We start from the raw sequence: 19,657 nt of genomic DNA on the forward strand, positions 1-19,657 counted from the left end.
TTTTTATCCCCCATTTTCCCCGTCCTTATTTCTTTACTCCTGACGGTTTTTTCCATTTTTCCTTTTTTTTTCCCCCCCTCTTTTTATTCCCCTTTCCCCCGTTTTCCTAATTTTTCACCCTTTTTTTTTTCCCTTCCCCCCGCCTTTATTAACCTCTCCCCATTTTCCCCATATTTTCCCCTTTTTTTTCTTTTTTCCTTTACCCCCCCCCCCCCCCCCCCCATGGAAGCAGAGGCAGCGCAGCACTGCAGAGCCCCCCCGGGGCACACAGGTAGGATTTTGGGGTGGGATGGGAACGCCACAACCAGGGTCACCGCCCCCCGCATCACCCTGCCCCGCTTTCAGGAGGGGCTGCTCAGCTTTGGGGGCCGCCACCCCCACGTTCTGGATCCCCCCATATGCACACGTACAGGAGAGGCTGGGGGGGGGGGGGGGTGGCCGCGTTGCGCCGTGCCGCGCTGGCCGCACGTTTTCAGGGTGTTTGGAGCTATATTTAACGCGTGCAGTCAGCGCCCGGATTTAGCAACGCGGCCATAAATCAGACGGACGGAGCTGGCACACCTCTGCCCCATTTCCTCATCTCCGCGGCGGAGAGCGGCGCTGGGGGCCCTTTCCCTCACATAAAACCCCCGAGGGGAGGGGGGAGGGGGGGGGTGGAAGGGAAAACACGGGCTTTGACGCAGCCCTACGGGCGGAGGGGGGGGTCCTCCATCCTCCACACCCCATTCTTTGGGGGCAGCCTGGCGTGGTGGGGGGGGAGATCCCGGGGAGCAGACGGATGCGGGATGCCCAGCAGTGCGGGATGCGTTCTCCATCGGTCCCAGCGGAGCGCTCAGCCCCACTGCGGGGTTATGGGGCTGCCTGGTTCTCCTTCTCTTTATTTTTTTTTTTTTTCCCCTTTTACCCAATAAAAAGCTTTTTTTTTCTTTTAAGTGCAAAATCATGAGAAAAACACACACGCTGGCGCGGGGTTGCTCTGGGCGGAACGTGAGTCCCGGGGCTGTGATTTGTGCCTGCGCTTCTGGGCCAGCCCTACCCCGAACTGGGCTGCGGGGCGAGGAGAAGGCAACCGCAGCTTTTGGGGGGACAGATGTGGTGGTTTAGCAGAGAAACGTGTGGGAAATACCCCGAACCCGCAACCCTGCGTGGCAGCCCGCTCTGTGGGTTTGACGCAGGCTGCGTCCGGGCGATGGGGAACGCGGAGCTCTGAGCAACAACCCGCAGCGAGCCGGGTGCAGCTCCTCCTGTGCGCGCACCAAACAGTTGAAAATGGAAAACATCCGCAGCTGCCCCGCTGCTCTGGTGGGGAAGGGATCGTGGGGAGGTATCAACAGCTCGGGTTTGAAGGTCCTAAAGCATCGACTCAGCGGGAGACGCGGGGAGAGAAGCTGAGCAGCTAACCGCAGAGCTGTGTGCCTTTGCTCCGTCCTTCTTAAAATTCACCTTTCCTCTCCGCCACTCGCCGCAACCAGCGGAGCCCTGGGGAGCTGGAAATGCAGAGCTGCAGGGGACGGGGACAGGCGCGGGGTCCGGCTTTTGGGGACGGTGCCACGTGCATCGCTTTGTGCCGTGCCGAGGGCGATGTCCCCAAAAGAAGAGATGCGGGCACTGATGCTCTGGGCTGTCCCTTCCCCTGCGGATGTCACCGTGTGGCTGTCACTGCCGTGTGCACCCCAAACTTCGCCATCCCCATCTGAAAGCGCGGTAAACCCGTCCTCCTCCCCACGATGCGTTATTCCAGCTCACAAACGCCTCTTCCAGCCCCTCCACGAAGGGTACCGGGACCGCAGGGTGTTCCTATCGTGCACCTTTCACCTTTTAGCAGCTGGGAATTGCCATTAAAACGAAACATCCACAGCTCTGTTTGAGAGTGGCCACATTGCAGGGCCGGGGTGTGCGCCCCGTGGTGCTCCCTGCGACGTGCACGAGGTGCCACCTGTAAATCCGGCCGTCCTTTTGTGTGCCACGTCCCGTCCGTGGGTCCCTGGTGCTGGTCCACGTTGTGGGTCTGTTCTCCCCACCACAGGGGCATTGCAGCACTCGTGCTGGCATTGCGAGAAACCCAGCCCCGTGGATGTGCCAGCCAAAGGGAGACGGGAAGCAAAACCCATCCCCAAAGATACCCCCAAGCAGCAAGCACGGGCCTGCCCATGGGGAAGTGGGTCCCTGGGGCTGAATCCACAGCTGCCCCCCAGCACGGGTATCACACAGGTGGGGACGGAGCGCCCAGCAAACCAACGTCCTCGATGGGCAAGGCGGTGACAGTGGGGGCTGCCTGCCCCGACCCGACCCCATCCTTGGCATCCTCGCGTCGCCAGGTGCAGGACCACTGGGTCCCGAAGCCAAAGCACACTGCGGGAGCGTTCCCCGCACTCAGGAGGTCTCCTGGTTCCCTTATCCCTATGGGCACCCACCAAAGCACCCCAGCAGCCCACGCTGGGTACCAAAGTGATGCTACAACATCACCGTGGGGCAAAAGGGGCAGAAACCGTCTCTCCCCAAACCCTACAAGCGCCAGGGGCCGCAGGAGGCTCCCAGTACCCACTGACCCCAGCGCATCCTTCCCCTCCATCCCTTGGCCATCCCGTGGCTCTCCCAGGGCTGTCCCCCCCCGGCTCCCACAGACCCCCCCTGCGCAACCCCACGGCACCCGCAGCTCCGCCAGCAGAGCCCCTGCGCCCAACAAAGCCTTCCAGCCGGCAGCGCCCGGCTCCTAATTATGATTTCCTCACAGACGATCCCAGCAGCGATAGACAAAACCGTCCCCTCTCGTCGGAGCTGGAATGCCGCGTCCTAACGACCGCTTTTGTACCGCGCCTGCTGGAGGAAAGAGCGCGGCAGGAGGGGGAAAGAGAGATTTAATTATAGAGCCGCATTGTGATTTCGCACACATAGCTGGCTGCTGTAATCAGGTTACAAGTGGATCTGATTTTCCTCCCTCCCCTCCCTCTTCCTCCTCTTTTTCTTTCCTTTTCTTTCCCCCCCCCCCCTCTCCCTTTTTCCTCCCGCTGCTCCGAAGCGGTCCACGAGATCCGGGTGTCTCAGAGCCGCGCCGCCGTGGGGCTGCTCAGCACATGGACCCGCGTTCCCAACCACTGCCCCCCAGGTCCCCACAGCTCCGGGCGCAGAGGAGCAGCCCCGCTTCCCCCTCTTGGGGAAAAGCAAGAGGGGAAAACATCCTTAAAACCCAACTTTGTGGTTTTTGCTACCCAGGCAAAGCGATGCTGGGCTCTGTTCGGGACTGCTCCTGAGGTTCATTTAGGAACCTATTGTTGTCCATGTGAATTCTTTTTTACATTTCAAATAACAGGATTATTTCCCCAGGGGGTAATATCCTGTAATTTGAACACAATAATGGGAATAAATTACTTACTTAGAACTAATAACGACAGCCTGATTCCAATATATATAGGAACTGTAACAGCTTTGGTTAGTTAAAGTGTAATTGTGTCGACGGATGACATTTTCTTTCAAAGGAATCTGAATGACTTTTAATTAAATTTGCTGGGGGTGGGGAGGAGAGGGGGAGAGAAAGAAAGAGAGAGAGAGAGAGAGACGCCGGCGTCCCAGCGCCCCGAGCCTGGCACCCGCACAGCCCTGGGAGAGGGGACAGCTTCCCCCGGGGTGCCACTGCCAGGGCTTGGCATTGCCACCTGCGTGGTACTGGGCAATGCTCCACCTCCAGCATCAGTCACGTTTGGCCACTGGGATGCAGGGATGCTGCAGGGAGAGCACAGTGGGTCCCCATGGCCCTCGTCCTGCCCCATGCCACCTCCCCATGGCCCTCGTCCTGCCCCATGCCACCTCCCCTTAGCACTCATCCTGCCCCACGTCACCTCCCCATGGCCCTCGTCCTGCCCCGTGGCATCCCCCACTTTGCCACTCTCCCCCGATGGCTCTTGCTGCCCGTTGCCCTTTGTGTTTTATCTTCAGCTCCGAAGCCCTCCTCGTTCCCTTTGGAGAAGAAACAATTTACCAAAGCCGTCTTCCCACCCCGGCCCGCAGAGCGCCAAGTTCCTGCCCCGAAATATCTCGGCGAGGAGCGCTGCCAGCAGCTCCGTCCTCCTCCAGGACTCATTTTCCTCTGTTTATCTTGAAAATATTTCTGCGCTGAGGTCCCACCCAGCGGCGCGAGGCCGCCTCCAGCCGACACATGGCCCTTGTTTATCCGGAGCGGAGCCGATGGAGCCCAGGGCCGGTGCTGGAGGGGAACCCCTCTGAGTGGGTCCCCGCTCAGCCGCTGACGCACAGATGCCTCCGGTTGCTGGTTTGGGAGTTTCTCGTGATTTAAGATGATGATAATGACACAGAGTGCTGGGCTTGGAGCTCCTAGCGCCCTGCTGAGAGTTCGGCGCATCGCGGGGTGCAGCGATGCTCCACCTCCGGTCTGCAGGGTCCTGCGGTGGTCGCCCTGCAGCGGTCACAGAGTTTTGCAGGAGCCCGTTGCAAAAGTTTTAGGGTGAATTTGCAGGGGCTTGTGGCAGAGGGCTGGGATGGGGAGCTGGCCGTCCCCACACCACCCTGCTGCTGGATCTGACCCCAATTTGGGGCACCCGCCCCGAGCAACCCCTCCCCAAACCACCCCCCCACACACACAGCGTCACCCCATGCAAACACCCTCAGTCACAGCAACGCTCAAAGCCGGCAGGATTGAGTTACCTGCCCTGGAAGAATAAAGGAGGCATTCAGCCAGAGCTTACGCTTTTCCCCCTGCCAAGGCCCGACACCACGGTGACGGTCGCACGCAGAGGCACAGAAACATGAGCCCCCGTGACCCCAAGCTGCATCCCCCCTCCTCCCACCCCACGGCACCGGGCAGAGCGCACGCTTTGCTTTGCTTGCCCGTCACGAGCTGCCTTATCTGTTAATAAAACCTTCAAGAGCAGAAGTCAGGCTAGGCGGGCACAAAGGCGGCTAAATCTCCTCCTGGGACATTTATCATTTTTCTTTTGACGTGTTTTGCTAATTAGGCAAAGCGTTTGCCTCAATATGGGGGGGGGAACTGGGGCCTGGGAAAAATACGGGTTTGCCTATGGGTGCGTGAGGTGTGATGCCCCACAGGGCGAAAAACAGGGGGTGAAGGTTTCTCCACCCTGCGCAGCCACCGCTCGTGAACGCATGGAGCATCCCCTGCAGCTTCTTAACACGCGCTGTCTGTCAGGGATTTCTGGCAATGCCTGCTGCTGCAGCCACACGCGTGGCCTGGCACCCCCGCAGCCCGCAGCTGAGGGCCCACTTGGGGTTGCAGAAGGCAGCGGGAAACCTCCACCGTGGTGGCTTGTCAGTAGAACTTCTAACTGCAGGGATGGGGACAAGCTCGTCCCGGGCAGGACTGGCTCCTTTTTGCAAGAGTCCAACCCATTTCCCACAGGACTCGATGTTTTTTGTAGGGAACAGAGTAACCCACAGCGAAATCGCTATGGGGACGCGCTGAAACAAAATCCCAACAAGAAACGGCCGCCTGCTCGTGCCCCCCAGCACCGCAAAACATTCGCTCCCATCACTCAGCAGCAGCTCAAACCCAAACCCTCGATGTGCAAACCCCTGGGGCAGCGCTGCAGAAATAAATCACAGCGCCGCGCTCCCCCCGGCGCGCTCCTCATTGCTGCGGGATGACACACACCGCCCCTCCCCCTCCCACCCACCCCCCCCCACCAAAACAAAGTGCTGTTTCTAATTTGGGGAGTTTGGAAATCATTTTCCATCCCGGCTTCCAAACGAAACCAAAAAGACATTGGCTTTCCAGAGCGCCACGGAGGGGTCAGCGCTCTGCGGGAGCGCGAAAAGTCGCGGGAAAAGCGAGCGCTGCTCCCCCACACCCATTTCCAAGAAAAATAAAACAAATGAAAAGGAGACAATGCTGTTAAATATAGAGCATAAAGCACAGCTCGGCCCCATTCACCAGCTCTGGGGTGTTTTCGCCAACATCTCCCTGTGGATCCGGTTGGCTGTTGCATCCCCAGGGGACGCGTTGCGGGCGTGCTGACACCGGCCCGGGGAGCAGGAGAGGGGTGGTGGGACCCCTGCGGGTGCCTCCGCCGCTGTGTGAGAGCTGCTGGAAAATCAGAATCCCCTCCCCCCAAAAAATTCAGCCCTGGGAGCGCCATGGGGCCGCGTCCCGGTGTGGTTTGAGCAGCCAGCGTGGGGTGGAAAAAAGGAAAAGCCTTTGGGTGAGGAAAGCGCTGTGGGAAGGTCGGCATCCCAGGTGTTCTCGTGCCAACGTGCTCCGAAACAAAAAAAAGAAAGAGGAGAGTAAGGAGGAGCACCTGGCACGCCGAGCGGCCGCTGCAAAACAAGCATTTTTCCATGGGTCGCTGGTGGAAAGAGCAGAGCAGGGCAGCCGTGTCCAACAGGTGGGCTTGGCTGGAGGTGGGTCCCCAGCTCTGGGGTCCCTGATAGGAGCCCCCATGGGTGGGGGAGGAATGATGAGGAATGAATGATGCCAGGATGAGGCAGGAAAACCAAATTGGGGTCATGCCTGCAAGGCTTCAATGGAGAACCCCGACTCATGAAGGGTCTCCAGCCCACGGGGCCGCATCCTGGTGGTGGTTGGACATGGAGCAGTGTTCAGTTTGCAGCATCACTGCAGGATTTCCCACCCTTCCCAGCCTGATTCCTGGGGGTGTTTCTCATGGACACCCTACGTGTGCCATCACCGTGGCCTCGGGGTTTCTCCACATCTCCCCCCACCTCCACCTCCCCCCGAGGCGCTCCCCACAGCGCCGGGAGGGCCCTGAGGAGGAAAACGATTAAAAAATAATCACAATGGTTTAAAAAAAAAAAAAAAAAGCCACTGAAAACAAACAGTTTTGATTTATCGTTCACGAGAAGAAATAGTGCATGCTGAAAGCAAGCACGGGAAGTGCTGGGGACGATAAATCCTGAGCGGGAGCAGATAAACCACCACGCTTCCACACTCGGGAACACGGCGAGGGCGGGTGGGTGAAGTGTGGGGAATTTGGGGTGGGACCCCGAAGCAGCGGGGCCCTGGTGCAGAGCCAGGAGCGCTCTGCCCATCACCTCGAGTTTTGGGATGGAGCCCAGGTGCCGGCAAAGGGGAGGGCACAGCGGTATCCACCAGGATCCCCCGCTCTGATGTGGCTGCGTCAGGGCAGGGAGGAGCGGGGGCTCCGTCCCGTCCCCATCACCCGCAGCACGCCAGCAATACTGGCCGTGCTGTGGGTACAGAACCAGCACGTCCCCGCTGCTGGCCGGGGTTCCTGGCAGCCCCAGGGAGGATTTGGCTGCGCAAGAATTTGGAAGCTGCCTGAAATCCCAAAGAAATGAGGAAAGGCTGAGAAGGGACTGCGATGCAGGCTCAGCCCCACGGAGCGGCAGCTCGCAGCGCCCCACACACAGCCCCAGGAACAAACTGGGATCTGTGGGTGTGGGATATCACCCCCATCCCTATGGGGATGCTGCAGGGGCTCCCCAGGACCCCCTGACCCCATTGCCCCCCCGTGGCTGGGGACCGTGTTCATTGCATCCTTTGGGATGAGGCAGAAAACACCACGGCACAGCCCCGGCGTGCTCAGCATCCTCATGGGGAAGGTGCCATGGGATGTCACACGGGCACCAAAATCCCTCCGTGGTGCATCCCATGGGGCTGCTGGGACCTGGGCTGAGGATGAGCCCGGACAGCCCTGCCCCCTCCACATTTGCTTTTTTACCATTATTTTTTCTTACCGTGAACAAAATCACTGTCCCTCCCACCGCCCCATCTCCATTTTACAGCCCCCCCCCACACTCATACGTGATTCCTTTTTAACCCTTCCCAGACAGCAGTGGGTGAGGGCTGAGGCTGTTTATTACATGCCATTCGCTGCAATTAATTCCCTGGATGGACTCATCAGCGGCACGGTGCGTGTTTAAAGGAGCGCTTTGCCATCTCTCTCGGCTGTGCTGAGCTGACCTGCAGGAGCCAGGGATGGGGAACCACAGATCAGATGCGATCCCAAACGCGGTGGCAGTGAACCCAGGCTCAGAAAGGAGAGAGCCCAAACCCGCCCCACTGGGTGCATCGTGCTGCACCAGCACCGCTCCGCAGAAAGGAGCTGGAGCCTCTGCCCCGTCCCCAGCGCTGGCTGCAGGGGATTAACCATCACCAGCACGGCCCTTTGGTTCGCTTTCCGTAGGAAAATAAAGCAGCGCTGTTTGCAGAAGGTTCTCATTAGGGAAACATCTGGAGTCAGCACTTCTCCCCCGAAGGGCAGCAGAGTGCTCGGAGGAATCAGGGGAGGAGGAGGAGGAGGAGGAGGAGGGATGGATGGATGGATGGATGGATGGATGGGTGAGGTGCATTTCAGCACGCTGCCGCGGCAAGGGACCCAAGGAAGCTCCCAGCAGCGCTCCCAGCATCTGCCCCAGCACCCGGGGGATGCCCAGATCCGGCCGCTGGGACGGACGGGATAAAGATGCTCCTGGTCCCTTGAGGGCCTGGGGACACGGGCTGGTGATGCTGCCATCAGGGGACATCACCCTCTCCTCCAGGTGCCCCTTCCTGCTGCTTTGGGCACTCACCACCGAGGAGCACAGGTCCCGAGCAGCGCAGTACGTAGCGCACAGCGCGTCCCTGAGATGGGACGTGTCCCCTCTCCTGTCCCCATCGCGCAGGCTGTAGTGACATCTGCTGGGCTCTCACTGGGGAAGTCCCATGGAACACGCATGGCACAGACCCTCCGGCGCCGCACGGACCCCGACGATGGCATTTCCATTCGTCCTGGGGAAAATGACAGACTCCGGGACGCGATGGCCGCGGTGTGCCCCAATGTGCCACCACTGCTGCGAGAGCATCGCTGCCCGTGCACAGTGACAGAACCAAACCAGGACACATCCATGAGGACAGCGTGCCCACAGCATCCCAGTGCCTGCACGGGGCTCTGCTGGGAGCAGGGCACTGCAGGGACAGACGGGTGATGGAGTGGGGACGGCTGCGGTCACGGGCCCCATGGAGGGGGCAGGGGGTGGCACGATGCTCCTGGGGTGGGGGGGGAGTCTGGGAGCTGGAGAAACTCTGCGCCCAGCTGTATGGGGGAAAGGATGCGATGAGGAGCGGGCAGGGATGGGGCAGGTTGTTTATCTGGAGCTGGTTTCGATTTTCCCCTTTCCAGTACCAGCAGGATGCTGCGCTGTGCCTCATTATGCAAATAGAAGCAATTAGAGCTCACCCAGGCTCTGCCCACGTGATGGTTTATGGCACTCACAGAAATCCTTCCTGCTACATGAGGGGAATGACAACGGCCCGGGGCTGCAGCCCCCTCACCCCAACCACGGGGAGCTGACATCGGTGCCTTTGGTGGAACCCCACCAAACCAACCCCATCGCTGCTGCCCAGCAATGCCCGCAGGAAGGACCCCCACCCTCCAGGTGACAGCGTGGCCCTGGGGACAGCGGCAGCCCTCAGCCCTGACCCCGAGGATGGCACACGGGGCTGCACGGCCACGCACGGCCTAAATCAGTGCAGCTCCATCCGTCCACCCAGGGGCTGCCGTGGTTACCCCGCGGTTACCTATTCAGAAATGGGATATGGAAAGAGGCACCAGCGCACACCTGAAGATCAGCTCTTGCCGGGCTTCCCCGGTGTATTTTCAATTCCTTGAGCAGGGGAGGGCTGTCCCAGGCTCAGTGCTCGTTGTGGCACAAGAGGAGGTGTCCATCAGCAGCGCGGGGTGCGGATGCAGCGAGGACCAGTGCCCAGCACACAGCCACCTGCATGGGGAGCAGCCGCGCGGGGACACCGCCGTGCGCACTGGAAGCTCCGGGACTACCCGATGGGATGGGAGATTTGACTTCAAATTGGAGGAGTGCCAGTAAAGACAGAGGAATGCAAACACCATCGGGCACAGGGGAAGGCAAACGTTGCACGGGGGAGTGAATCTTAAGGGCAGAGCTCACCCGGTGGGAGCCCAGTGCCCCACAGGGCACGGCCCCACACAGCCCCCAGATGGGGAGGGTGGGATCCCCACGCGGGGTCGGGGCAGGAGACTCAGCACTCAATGTGCTTTTAGAGGGGCTGTGTTTGTACTTCACAACAGCCTGTCTGTGTAATTGCCAAAAAAAAAAATAATTAAAAAAAAAAAAAGACAAAACAACCCCGCTACAATGACTAATTAGCTCGCTCCTGCCTCGTACCCTGTAAACAAATGTATTTGTAACCAATTTGCAAGCACTTTGCATAAGGGGCCCAGAACACTCATGCCTGTTTGATGCATTTTGACATTAATTTGATAATAGTGGCTTAACAAGGAATCCAGGCTCCCTAGCTATAAATATGCTGCTTTTCCCCTTCCTTTTATCTGCACAGTGAAATAATGTTGTTTTTCCCCCTGCTGCAATAACCACCATCCAACCCTTTCATGAACGCCCTTTATGTCCTTTAGCATTTTCAATGCTTTTTTTTTTTCCTCCTCTCTCTCTTCTCTTCCCTCCTTCTGGAGAAAGCAAAAGGGTTTTATGAGCTGTACTTTTAATTCCTGTTTATGGAGGGGATGGAGAGGAGAGTGATGGTGCTCCAGTAATGCTGCCTATGAGAGAGCTGCTCAGAAGCTCTTCCTCCATCACCTGCGCTCCATGGGAGGGAGGGAGCTCGTCCTCTTCTCCCCCTTCTCAGTGCACTATGGCTCTCCAAGTCCATGCAGCTCCTTGCTGGCACACCAGCAGCAAACGGGAGCACAATGAAAAGGGAACGGGACGCTGGGGACAACCTTGGTGCCACCCAGGGCACGGGTCCCAGCCCCAAGGGGTGGCCCTGCAGGACCTCCCCACAGCATCACCAGAGCCACCACGTGTCCCACAGAGACCAAACTACAGCCGCAGCTCATCCCTGCCCCAGCAGCAACACTTCTCTCCCTCTGGTCCCTCCCAAAGCTTCCCATCTATTTGTAGAACTGTAGAATGGTTGGGTTGGAAGGGACCTTAGAGATCATGCAATGGTTGGGTTGGAAGGGACCCCCCAGCCCCACCCCTGCCAAGGGCTGGCTGTCCTCCCCAAGCTCAGGCTGCCCAGGACCCATCCACGGCCTCGGGCACCTCCAGGAACGGGGCACCCACAGCTCTGGGAGCACTGCCAGCACCTCACTGCCCTCTGAGTGAAGGATTTCCCCCTCACATCCAACCTACATCTCCCCTCTCTTAATTTAACCTGCTGCCCGTCCTCCTCCTTCCCCCACAGCAAGCAGGAACGCCGCCAGCCCCCTCCCCCCAGCCCCCCCGGCAGAGATCAATGCCATGTCTGTGAGGGCAAAATCTGGGGATAAAACCCAAGAGAACAGCTCTTCTCACGGCACATGAGAACAGACAGGTCACCCGCCACGCAGCACCGGTGCGGGAAGCAGAGAAAAGGCTGTCACACCTTTTACACTGCCATCATTCAAGAAAACCGGGCAGTGTGGAAGCAACGATAACTCAATGGCTGCAGAACTCTCACCCCGCCATCTCCCAGCTCCCCTCCAGGTCCCTCCTGGGAGCAGTCACAGCCCTGTACCAACAGATGCAGTGCCAGGGCACAGCACAGCTCCAGGACGAGCTGCTCCGTTCCCAGTGCGTGGCACCGACCGCTGCTCTCCAGCCCTGCTCTGCAATTATTAATGCCCAAACAATGCGGTGAGCCCCCGTGATAAGCCGGAGGCCCAGCAGAGCCCAAAAGTGCATTCCTTCCTCAGCCTCCTCCCTCCTTATCTCTTGCCTCCCTCCTCAAAACCACGGTTAGATAACGGTTATTGGAGCAATAAAATCCATAACTTAAACATGAGCGTGAGGGATGGCCCCTGCTCTGCGCCCTGCCAGAGTGCACAGAGCAAAGGAGCCCACGGACACTGCAACAAAGCCTCCAGGCAGAGCTGGGTGAGCCCGCAGCGCCTGCAGGGGAACCAGGCACCAACCCCAACCCATCCCCACCGTGACACCAAGCCACGTCCCCAAGTGCCGCATCTCCGTGGTTCTGGGACACCTCCAGGGCTGGTGAGCGCAGCCCTTGCTGTTCCACCAGCACCACTCACCCACCTGCAAGCCGGGGGGGCCGCTTCGTCCCGCAGCAACGAGGGCCAACCACGATCCCTTTGGATGTCCACGGAGGAGAAGCATCTCCCAAACACAACGCGGCGCCTTCAGTGTGCGAGCCCACGCCGTGCAGTTAGAACACAGCTCCGAAGCGTGTCCCCTGCAGGGAACAGATGGCTTTGGGCTCTGCCTTGCAAAGGAAGTACCAGGCAGGAGACAACGAGAGAGCCGGCTCAGAACAGATTCACTCTTTATTTGAAGTTTTACATGCCACTGCGTACAGGAAAGTTGCACATTCAGAACTGGGCTCACTACGAGAACACGGGGCCAGGTGCAAACACAAGCATCGGTCGAGCGCGGATGGAGGGGTCCGAGCCCAGGAGCCCGGTGGTACCTCAGCCTGCACTGCGGGGTTGGAGGACGATCCCTCCCCTCCCCCTGCCCCCCCCCCAGCTGTGGGTCAGCTCCTTCCCTCCCAGGCCATCGCCGTTCTCCTCCAACGAGCGGCTTCGGTGCCAGCTCTGCAGACCAAGCGCCCGTTTCCTGCTCTCCCAATTCCCCTTTCCACGAATGCCAGAGGTCTGCGCCACGAGAAACAATTTCCCCCCGCTGCTCAGAGTGAGGGGAGACAGAAATAGGGACTCTTACACTGACATTATATTTTCAAAGGAAGTTTCGAAAGAGAAACATTTTCCCCAGCAGCCTTGGGCAGGGAGCTGCAGCCTCCGCTTCAAAGGACGAACTTCAAAACCGAACCCAGCGTCCTAATGGTTTTGTGCTACATTACTTAATTGTCACGCAGCTAATTAGCAATGCCTGATTTCACGTTCGCTGCACAGAGATGAAGCTCACAAAAGAAGGGGCTCCTTTAAAACAATAAATAAAACAAGGCACCGGGCAGCCAGGCTCCGACAGCGTTCACATAAAACGTTACACTTCACCGCCTGAAAAACCGAAATACAAACCCCGCCGTAATTAAAGGCGCATTGATCTGCCTTCCTTCAGATCTCAGAGCTTTGACTTTGCACGGGGAAAGGGGGGAAGGCAGCACGGGAGCAGGGCTGGGCGCACACCCACATCACTGGGACCCCCCGCGTGCCAATGGTTTCCCTATCGCCGGGTGAGATCGGCATCAGCGGATGGGACCAACCGACCCCCGTCCCCCAGAGCAGGGGGAAATTATAAAAAAAATAAATAAATAAGCCAAGGGGAGGGAGAACGGAGCGCGTCAGAGGTCAGCGCCACGAAACAATGGGTATTGATGTCTCCATTCGTTTCAAACAGCGGAAAGGTCAATGCCTCCCTTGCTTCGTGTTTTATGGCCGACATCCCGCTGCTAACAGCAACAGTGTTCGTAGTCAGACCCCATCCATCCTGTTTTATGATGATGATTATTCCTAACCACGTTGGCCATTTTGAAAATGTGACGAAAGCTGAAGAGCAGCGGTGGGAGGGAGGGGGGGAGCCCCCCGGGAAGTAACAGTGGGGAGGGGGCCCGTGAGTCTGGGGGCTGCCTGTCCCCCCCCGTGCTCCGGTCTGTCCCTCACCGCCCCCTAAAAACAAACAGGGTCCGAGGCAACGTCCCTTCACTGTTCATCACAATTCCCTGTACAGCATCCCAACCGGTTTCTATGGAAATCTTTCTCCTGCCAGAGCGCCCGGCCGCCCGCGCATCCCCACGGAGTGGGAGAGCTGCATGGAAGGTGCTTCGCAGCGCCCTGCCCTGAGCCCCAAAGAGCTGCGAGGGGAGGGAACAGACCCTGCTGCAGAGACAGCCCTGCGGATTAATGCGAGCAGGGTCCCTGCTCTGCCACCCAGCAGCCCCCTCCCCAGACAAGGGCACATCACAGCCCTGCACGCAGCAGGAGGGTAGCACACTGCAGGCTGAGCTCTGTGCCACGCTCCTGCTCTGTTCTCTCCCTGCTGAGATGTCACCATGATGGGTGCAACCACGACCACCCGAAGCTTCGCTCAGGGAGAGCCCGTCGCCACATGGTGCGTGGCCCAGACCAAGCAGGGAGACACTGCTGTTCTCTAAAGAGACCGTGAAACCCGCTTTGCAGAAACACTGAGGATGTGATCCTTCAACCTCCCAAACCTACCGGAATGCAGAGCAGACAACCTTCCCCCACCAAAACCACTGCCACCCTTCAGACCGAGACCCAGCCCCCCCATCCCTCAGAGCCCAAACCGTGCAGCCAAATGGGACTTGGGCCACAAGCAGAGCAGAGCGCAGACAACTGTTGATTTCCCCACTACTGCTGCCTGCCCCCAAAATCTCCTCCTCCCAGCGATGCACGGACACCTCCTTGGTGGTCGGTGCACAGGTTTCTCCTGCAACCCCGGAGACGGCGGGTCAGATTTGGAAAGCAGCACAAAAGATGACAGCAGGGACCAGGGCAGCTCGGAGAGGCAGTCCCTGCACGGAGCGCTCCTCCTGTAATGGAATCCATTCGTTTCAGCCCACGGACAGCAGCATCAGCAGGCTGAGATCACCTCACAGGGTGCCTGCAGGGAGCGGGGGGGGGAGATTTCTGGAGAGATGGGGACAGAGACCAGAGGAAAGGGTGGGATTTGGTGTTAAATAAAAGCTAGCAACAGAACGCCAGCGCCTCTGTTCTCTCCTGCTCCAACGCCGCACGCCAGAGTCTGAGAGCTGAGTGGGCTCCGAGTCCCATACATTGCTCTGCTCGGAACATATGGTGCAACGCTTAATAGCCCGGCTCTGCCAATTGGGGACTATTAGGGTGGGTTCTTTTCCCAGTGTAAATGTTGCAGAATATAAATTGTAATTAACACCGATGCCAAAATAGCACTTAGAGAAAATAAGCACATTATTAACATCTGGTGAATCCTGCCTGGAGTGCAGCAGCAGCGGAAATTCTCACTCACCGTAAGAGGATTTGTGGCAGAGATAGGGAGCACCAGGCCATGGTTGGGGAACGGGGTGGGTGGAAGGCGTTTTTTACTCTCTATCACCATTTTGTGGTGCTGTCCTTACCACCTGTGGGTGACCTTTCCTAGTCCCCATCGTAACTGCTAGCATTTGCATCACGACTTCTGACCTGCTTGCATGAATACGGATGTCTGAGCATCGTACCCTGGGCAACAGAATAATGGTGTTACCAACCATGCCCCACTGCCTGCCCCGACCTGGCGAGACAAGGCAGGTGGGCACCGCTTTGCCAAGAGAAAGGTCTCGGCATCACATGCTTCGTGGGGATGCTCTGACCCCCGGGACCAAAGGGTTAACTCTGGCAGCTCTGCCAAACTCCTGCTGGTGCTGCTGTGTCAGCAGAGGAGAAATCCCTGGCTGGGATGGGAATGGCCTTCCTCCTGCAGTTGGGACTCCTCCATGGGACAGGACAGGTTTCCTTAAGGGTGAAACCTGCCCCATGCACTCAGCCTTCCCTTCACCCTGCCCGAGAGGTGGAGGAGAGGAAAGCACTGGCACTGCTTCCAGCAGCTCGCTGCCTGACCCCCATCAATTACTCTAGGAAAGAAACCTGGATGCACACCAGGCAGAGCTGGAGTGGCCTGAACCGGACAGAGTGGAGGCTCACATTCCTGCCAACAAGCTCATGGGCTTTGCTAGAGCATGGGAGGAGGAGAGAAAAAAGTTGTTGGAGAGAGGGATTTGAACAGGCAAGCAATATGACACGAGGTAGAAAGAACCACCTCGCAGGGAGAGCAAACAGCAGCAGGATGCCAGCAGCGGGGTGCCAGCGCCGGGCCTGAGCTGCTGCAGTCTGCAGTGCTCCCGGCTCCAATCTGGGGATGGGGAGGATGTGGTTGTTTCCAGAGGCCTCAGCAACTCAGCACAGCTGCTGCTGGACCCAGACCCGAGCAGGGAAGGGAGAGACGCTCAGGCAGACAGCAAGCATGTGCAAGGGCTGATTTGAGCAATGCAGACACTGATCTGCTCGCTAACACCGTAACCTGAGTGTAGGTTCACAGAATAGAATCCTAGAATGGCCTGGGTTGAAAAGGTTCTCAAAGATCATCGAGTTTCAACCACCAGACCAGGCTGCCCAGGGCCACATCCAGCCTGGCCTTGAATGCCTCCAGGGATGGGGCATCCACAACTTCTCTGGGCAACCTGTTCCAGCGCATCACCACCCTCTGAGTGAAAAACTTCCTCCTAACATCCAACCTAAATCTCCCCTGTCTTAGATTAAAACCATTCCCCCTTGTCCTGTCACTATCAACCCATGTAAACAGTAGTTCCCCCTCCTGTTTATTCACTCCCTTCAAGAACTGGAAGGCCACATTGAGGTCTCCCTGAAGCCTTCTCCTCTCCAAGCTGAATAAGCTCAGTTCCCTCAATCTTCCTTCTGCAGTCCGGCTCAGGATTTACACCAGCAAGATTTCCAGGGAGCTGCACACCTGGCTGGTGGGAAAGTAAGGAGGGAGAAGTCCTCCAAAGCTGTGAGATGCATTCTGCTCTCTGATCTATCCCACCAAACCAGGCTTGCTCTGATCACAGGACAACGTGTGGGAGTCAGCATCCTGCCCAGAGAACGCCGACAAGGAGAGGGGGACATCATCTTTGGACAACACTGGGCCTCCCCATTAAAGTGCTGCTCAACACGAGAGCACTTTTAGGAGATAGCAGGTGGAAAGTTAAACAGCTCCAGCTGACGGCTGCTCTACAGAAGACAGACCCACTGCCCTGCCACAAAATGCTCCAGCAAATGGAAAATCCGACCGCCACTCAGCAACGGCGCTCCAGGAAATTCACGACACGGCTTTTGGTACAGCTGTCTGATGCTTTCAAAGTGCTCAGTAAATAAGGCAATATGAAAGTGATCCAGACCACTACTGATGCCTGAGGAAGTTCTTTGGAGCAGAGAAGCCGACCGAAGTCACGCTGTGAAGATGCTTCACTACGTCTCTAGGATTAGCATGAACCCAGGGCATGGGACCTAAGGACAGAGCCAGAACACTACATCCCCATCAAAACGGCAGGACAGACTGCACTTCAATCAGATCCGAGCCTCAACTCAGTCACTGTAGGCTCCACCTACCCCAGGACAAGGATTTCCAAAGCAGCTGAGAACTTCTTCCACCAGGCCGACCGAGGAAACAGTATCAGCGAGAACACACACGGTCAAGGTGCTAATAACCTCGATTTGCTATTCAACAAATAAAGAAAATAGTCCTCGTAGTACCCCTCAATCTAAAGACCATGAAATATCTGTGATTGCACGTGTGTGGCTACCAATGTGTACCTGTAGCATAGAAAAGATGGGATGCATTTCAACGGAGCGACACGCTGCTGTGCCTCTTAGCTGTCCGAGGCTTTCTACTTTGCCAAAAATAGACCAAAGCAAAGAAAGGTTTCCACCACTATCACAAAGCACACTGCCAAAGTACACGGGGGGGGCCCTTGGGGAATACACCAGGCGACACGGGGGAAAGAGAGTCATTAAGTCAGGTTCTCTTACCTTTAACTTCAGTAAAGTTACAAAGCAATTCATTATTAACCGCAAGGAAATACTCATCGCGTTCCAGAAGCCTTTGAGACGGGCTTCTCAGATGCAAGCATCATCCAGGAGATGATTCCCCACCGCAGAGGGACAGCTTTTTATTTTGCAATTGCACCTATCAAAAGTGATTGCACAGCACCCAGGGAGGCGGCCGGGAGCTGCAGGTGGGGAATCCAGGCCAACGAGAAGCGATCCTACACGCTCACACCGCCTGTCCCCTCCGTGCTGTCACCACCACAGGTTGGGGGGCTCCTCGGCCACTCTGCTTTTAAACAAGGTGATCTCATCCAAGTGCCTCATGGGGACATCTCTGATGACCTCTGTCAAGTCCTCGTGAAGCAGAGGGAAAATGACGACGTTTAACGCCGGGCGGTCCGCCTGGAAACTAAATCAGACACAGGTTATTAGCAGAGGAGAAGCACTAATTCTCCATACGAACAGCATGGGGATTGGATGGATGCAGATCCTGCGGCAGTGCGGGCAGGAAGGGCTGTTCAGGGAGGGCGGGAGGGGCAGCTGCAAGTCAGGGCTCCCGCTCCCCCTCCTCCCCGTGCCCCTGCGGGGAGCACAGGCCGGGCTTTTCAGCACACCCCACTTCAGCCGATCTGCTGAGCTGACACAAGCCCCATTCCTGCCTGCTGCGGGGAAGGAGGAAAAAACACTGAAAAGAAATCACAGCATAAAGGTATCCTAAGAGGAGCAGAGACTGCAGCAGCGCTGCCCAAGCTGAGCAAGGTGCTCAGAGAGAACAGTTGAAACCACCTGCAAACCAGCAGCAAGTTGCAGCACCATTAAAAAAAATCAGGGCAGAGCAGCGCTGGGCAATCCCTGAGGGCTGAGCCTGGGATCATCACTTCAGGCTCAGTTGTTCTGCGTGCAGAACCTATCCTCTGCAATTAGAGCACAGGCAGGTTTAGAAAGCTCAGATCTGCAGATAAGCATTGAAGTGCACTCACACACACATACACTGCAGCCTCCTTTCTCAGACAAGTCACAGAAAACCTGCCTTGGCACCACGTGAGTTTGCCCTCACACATGCAAGCATCCCGCTCTGTAATTCTGGGCTCCAGACTCTGAATTCACAGCCTCGCTGTTTCCATGCCCTCTCAGAGAAATCTGCAGTCTCCTCCTGTCCTCCCAGCTCCTCTTGCCAGCATTGCTCAGCTGGCTCTGCTTTCCAGCGCACATTTAAGGCAGCAGACCTTGAGAGCAGCAAGCATTAAAGCCATTTATACTATATAAAAAGAGCCCAAGTCCCCATCAGCAAGTACTCTGCGTGACAGCAGCCTAGTAGGAGAGCACGGGGGAAGAGAATTTGCTCAGTGTAGCCAAATAAGATGAGCTCAGCTTTTTAAAGCCGGGGGTAAAGGAAGTTACGCCGTAGCTTAAGGTGACACCCTTAAGATTAAAACACTTTGCCTATTAGCACCGTGCCACCGAGATGCTCCCTCTGAGCTGTGTGACAGGGGCCAGCTCGGCGTCACTCTAAGCAGGCATAGTGGAACTGGCAGCATCAGTCCCCCGAGGCTGAACCAAGTCGTGCTGGGTCTGGAGAAGGGATCACTGCTAAACAAGCTTCTCTCATGCAGATGCGCCTGGAAAATTCCCAGCTCATCCTTAGCACTCATACAGCCAGATCTCTCTCCAACAGTGAGGAATGGAAGGAGATTTGCTGCTGGAAAATGTGAAATCCCAGGTAACTGGTGCTAGCATTACAGCCAGCTGAAGGAAAGGCAACAAGAGATGGGTATTTCTCCCGGGAGAGAGAAAGGATGCTCCCATCCACAAACGATTTGCAGTACGGCTGCCAAGGATGTAGCACAGATTCCCACACCGAGTTCTGTTGCTCGGTCCTGGTGGGTTAAATTAATTTGTCTGAACCTAAGTAGCTGCAGGAGCGAGGATTTCCAGCAACAAAACTACCCGGGGCGATGTTCTATCTTTCTGCATCACAGAGTGCCCTTCATGCCTCGCGCCTAGGGCTGCTGGGGAAGGACGCTGCTCCCTGAGTGCAGCTGGAAGCAGGAGCCACACAGCTCCTTATGCCACAGCACTGCCCCCCAGAAACCAGCCAGCAAGCACCTGCCAGCCTGGGAGGCAGCCGGTAGCACCTGCAGAACAACTGCATCAAATCCAGCATGCGACCCTCCGATAGACCCTCCTCAGCCTCA

At 57.4% G+C, this 19,657-nt stretch overlaps 1 protein-coding gene across 5 annotated transcripts in view; it reads right to left on the reverse strand.

The window, feature by feature from the left end:
- The window catches only part of FBXL18 (F-box and leucine rich repeat protein 18), a 29,193-nt gene continuing 16,325 nt past the window's right edge, over positions 6,790-19,657 (reverse strand). Inside the window, exons 5-7 of one of the 5 annotated variants that reach the window (XM_021412259.1) lie at positions 12,001-12,157; positions 8,521-8,719; positions 6,795-7,912 (exon numbers count right to left, since the gene is read on the reverse strand). In XM_021412259.1, coding sequence (XP_021267934.1) covers positions 7,869-7,912; positions 8,521-8,719; positions 12,001-12,157 — 400 coding nt within the window. In that variant the 3' untranslated portion in view covers positions 6,795-7,868. Of the gene's footprint in view, positions 8,720-10,078; positions 12,158-17,425; positions 17,872-19,657 lie in introns of those variants that run through there. The other 4 variants (XM_021412258.1, XM_021412257.1, XM_021412260.1 and 1 more) reach the window with 4 other exon arrangements.

This window comes from Numida meleagris, chromosome 13 (assembly GCF_002078875.1).
Source record: "Numida meleagris isolate 19003 breed g44 Domestic line chromosome 13, NumMel1.0, whole genome shotgun sequence".
Lineage (NCBI taxonomy): Eukaryota > Metazoa > Chordata > Aves > Galliformes > Numididae > Numida > Numida meleagris.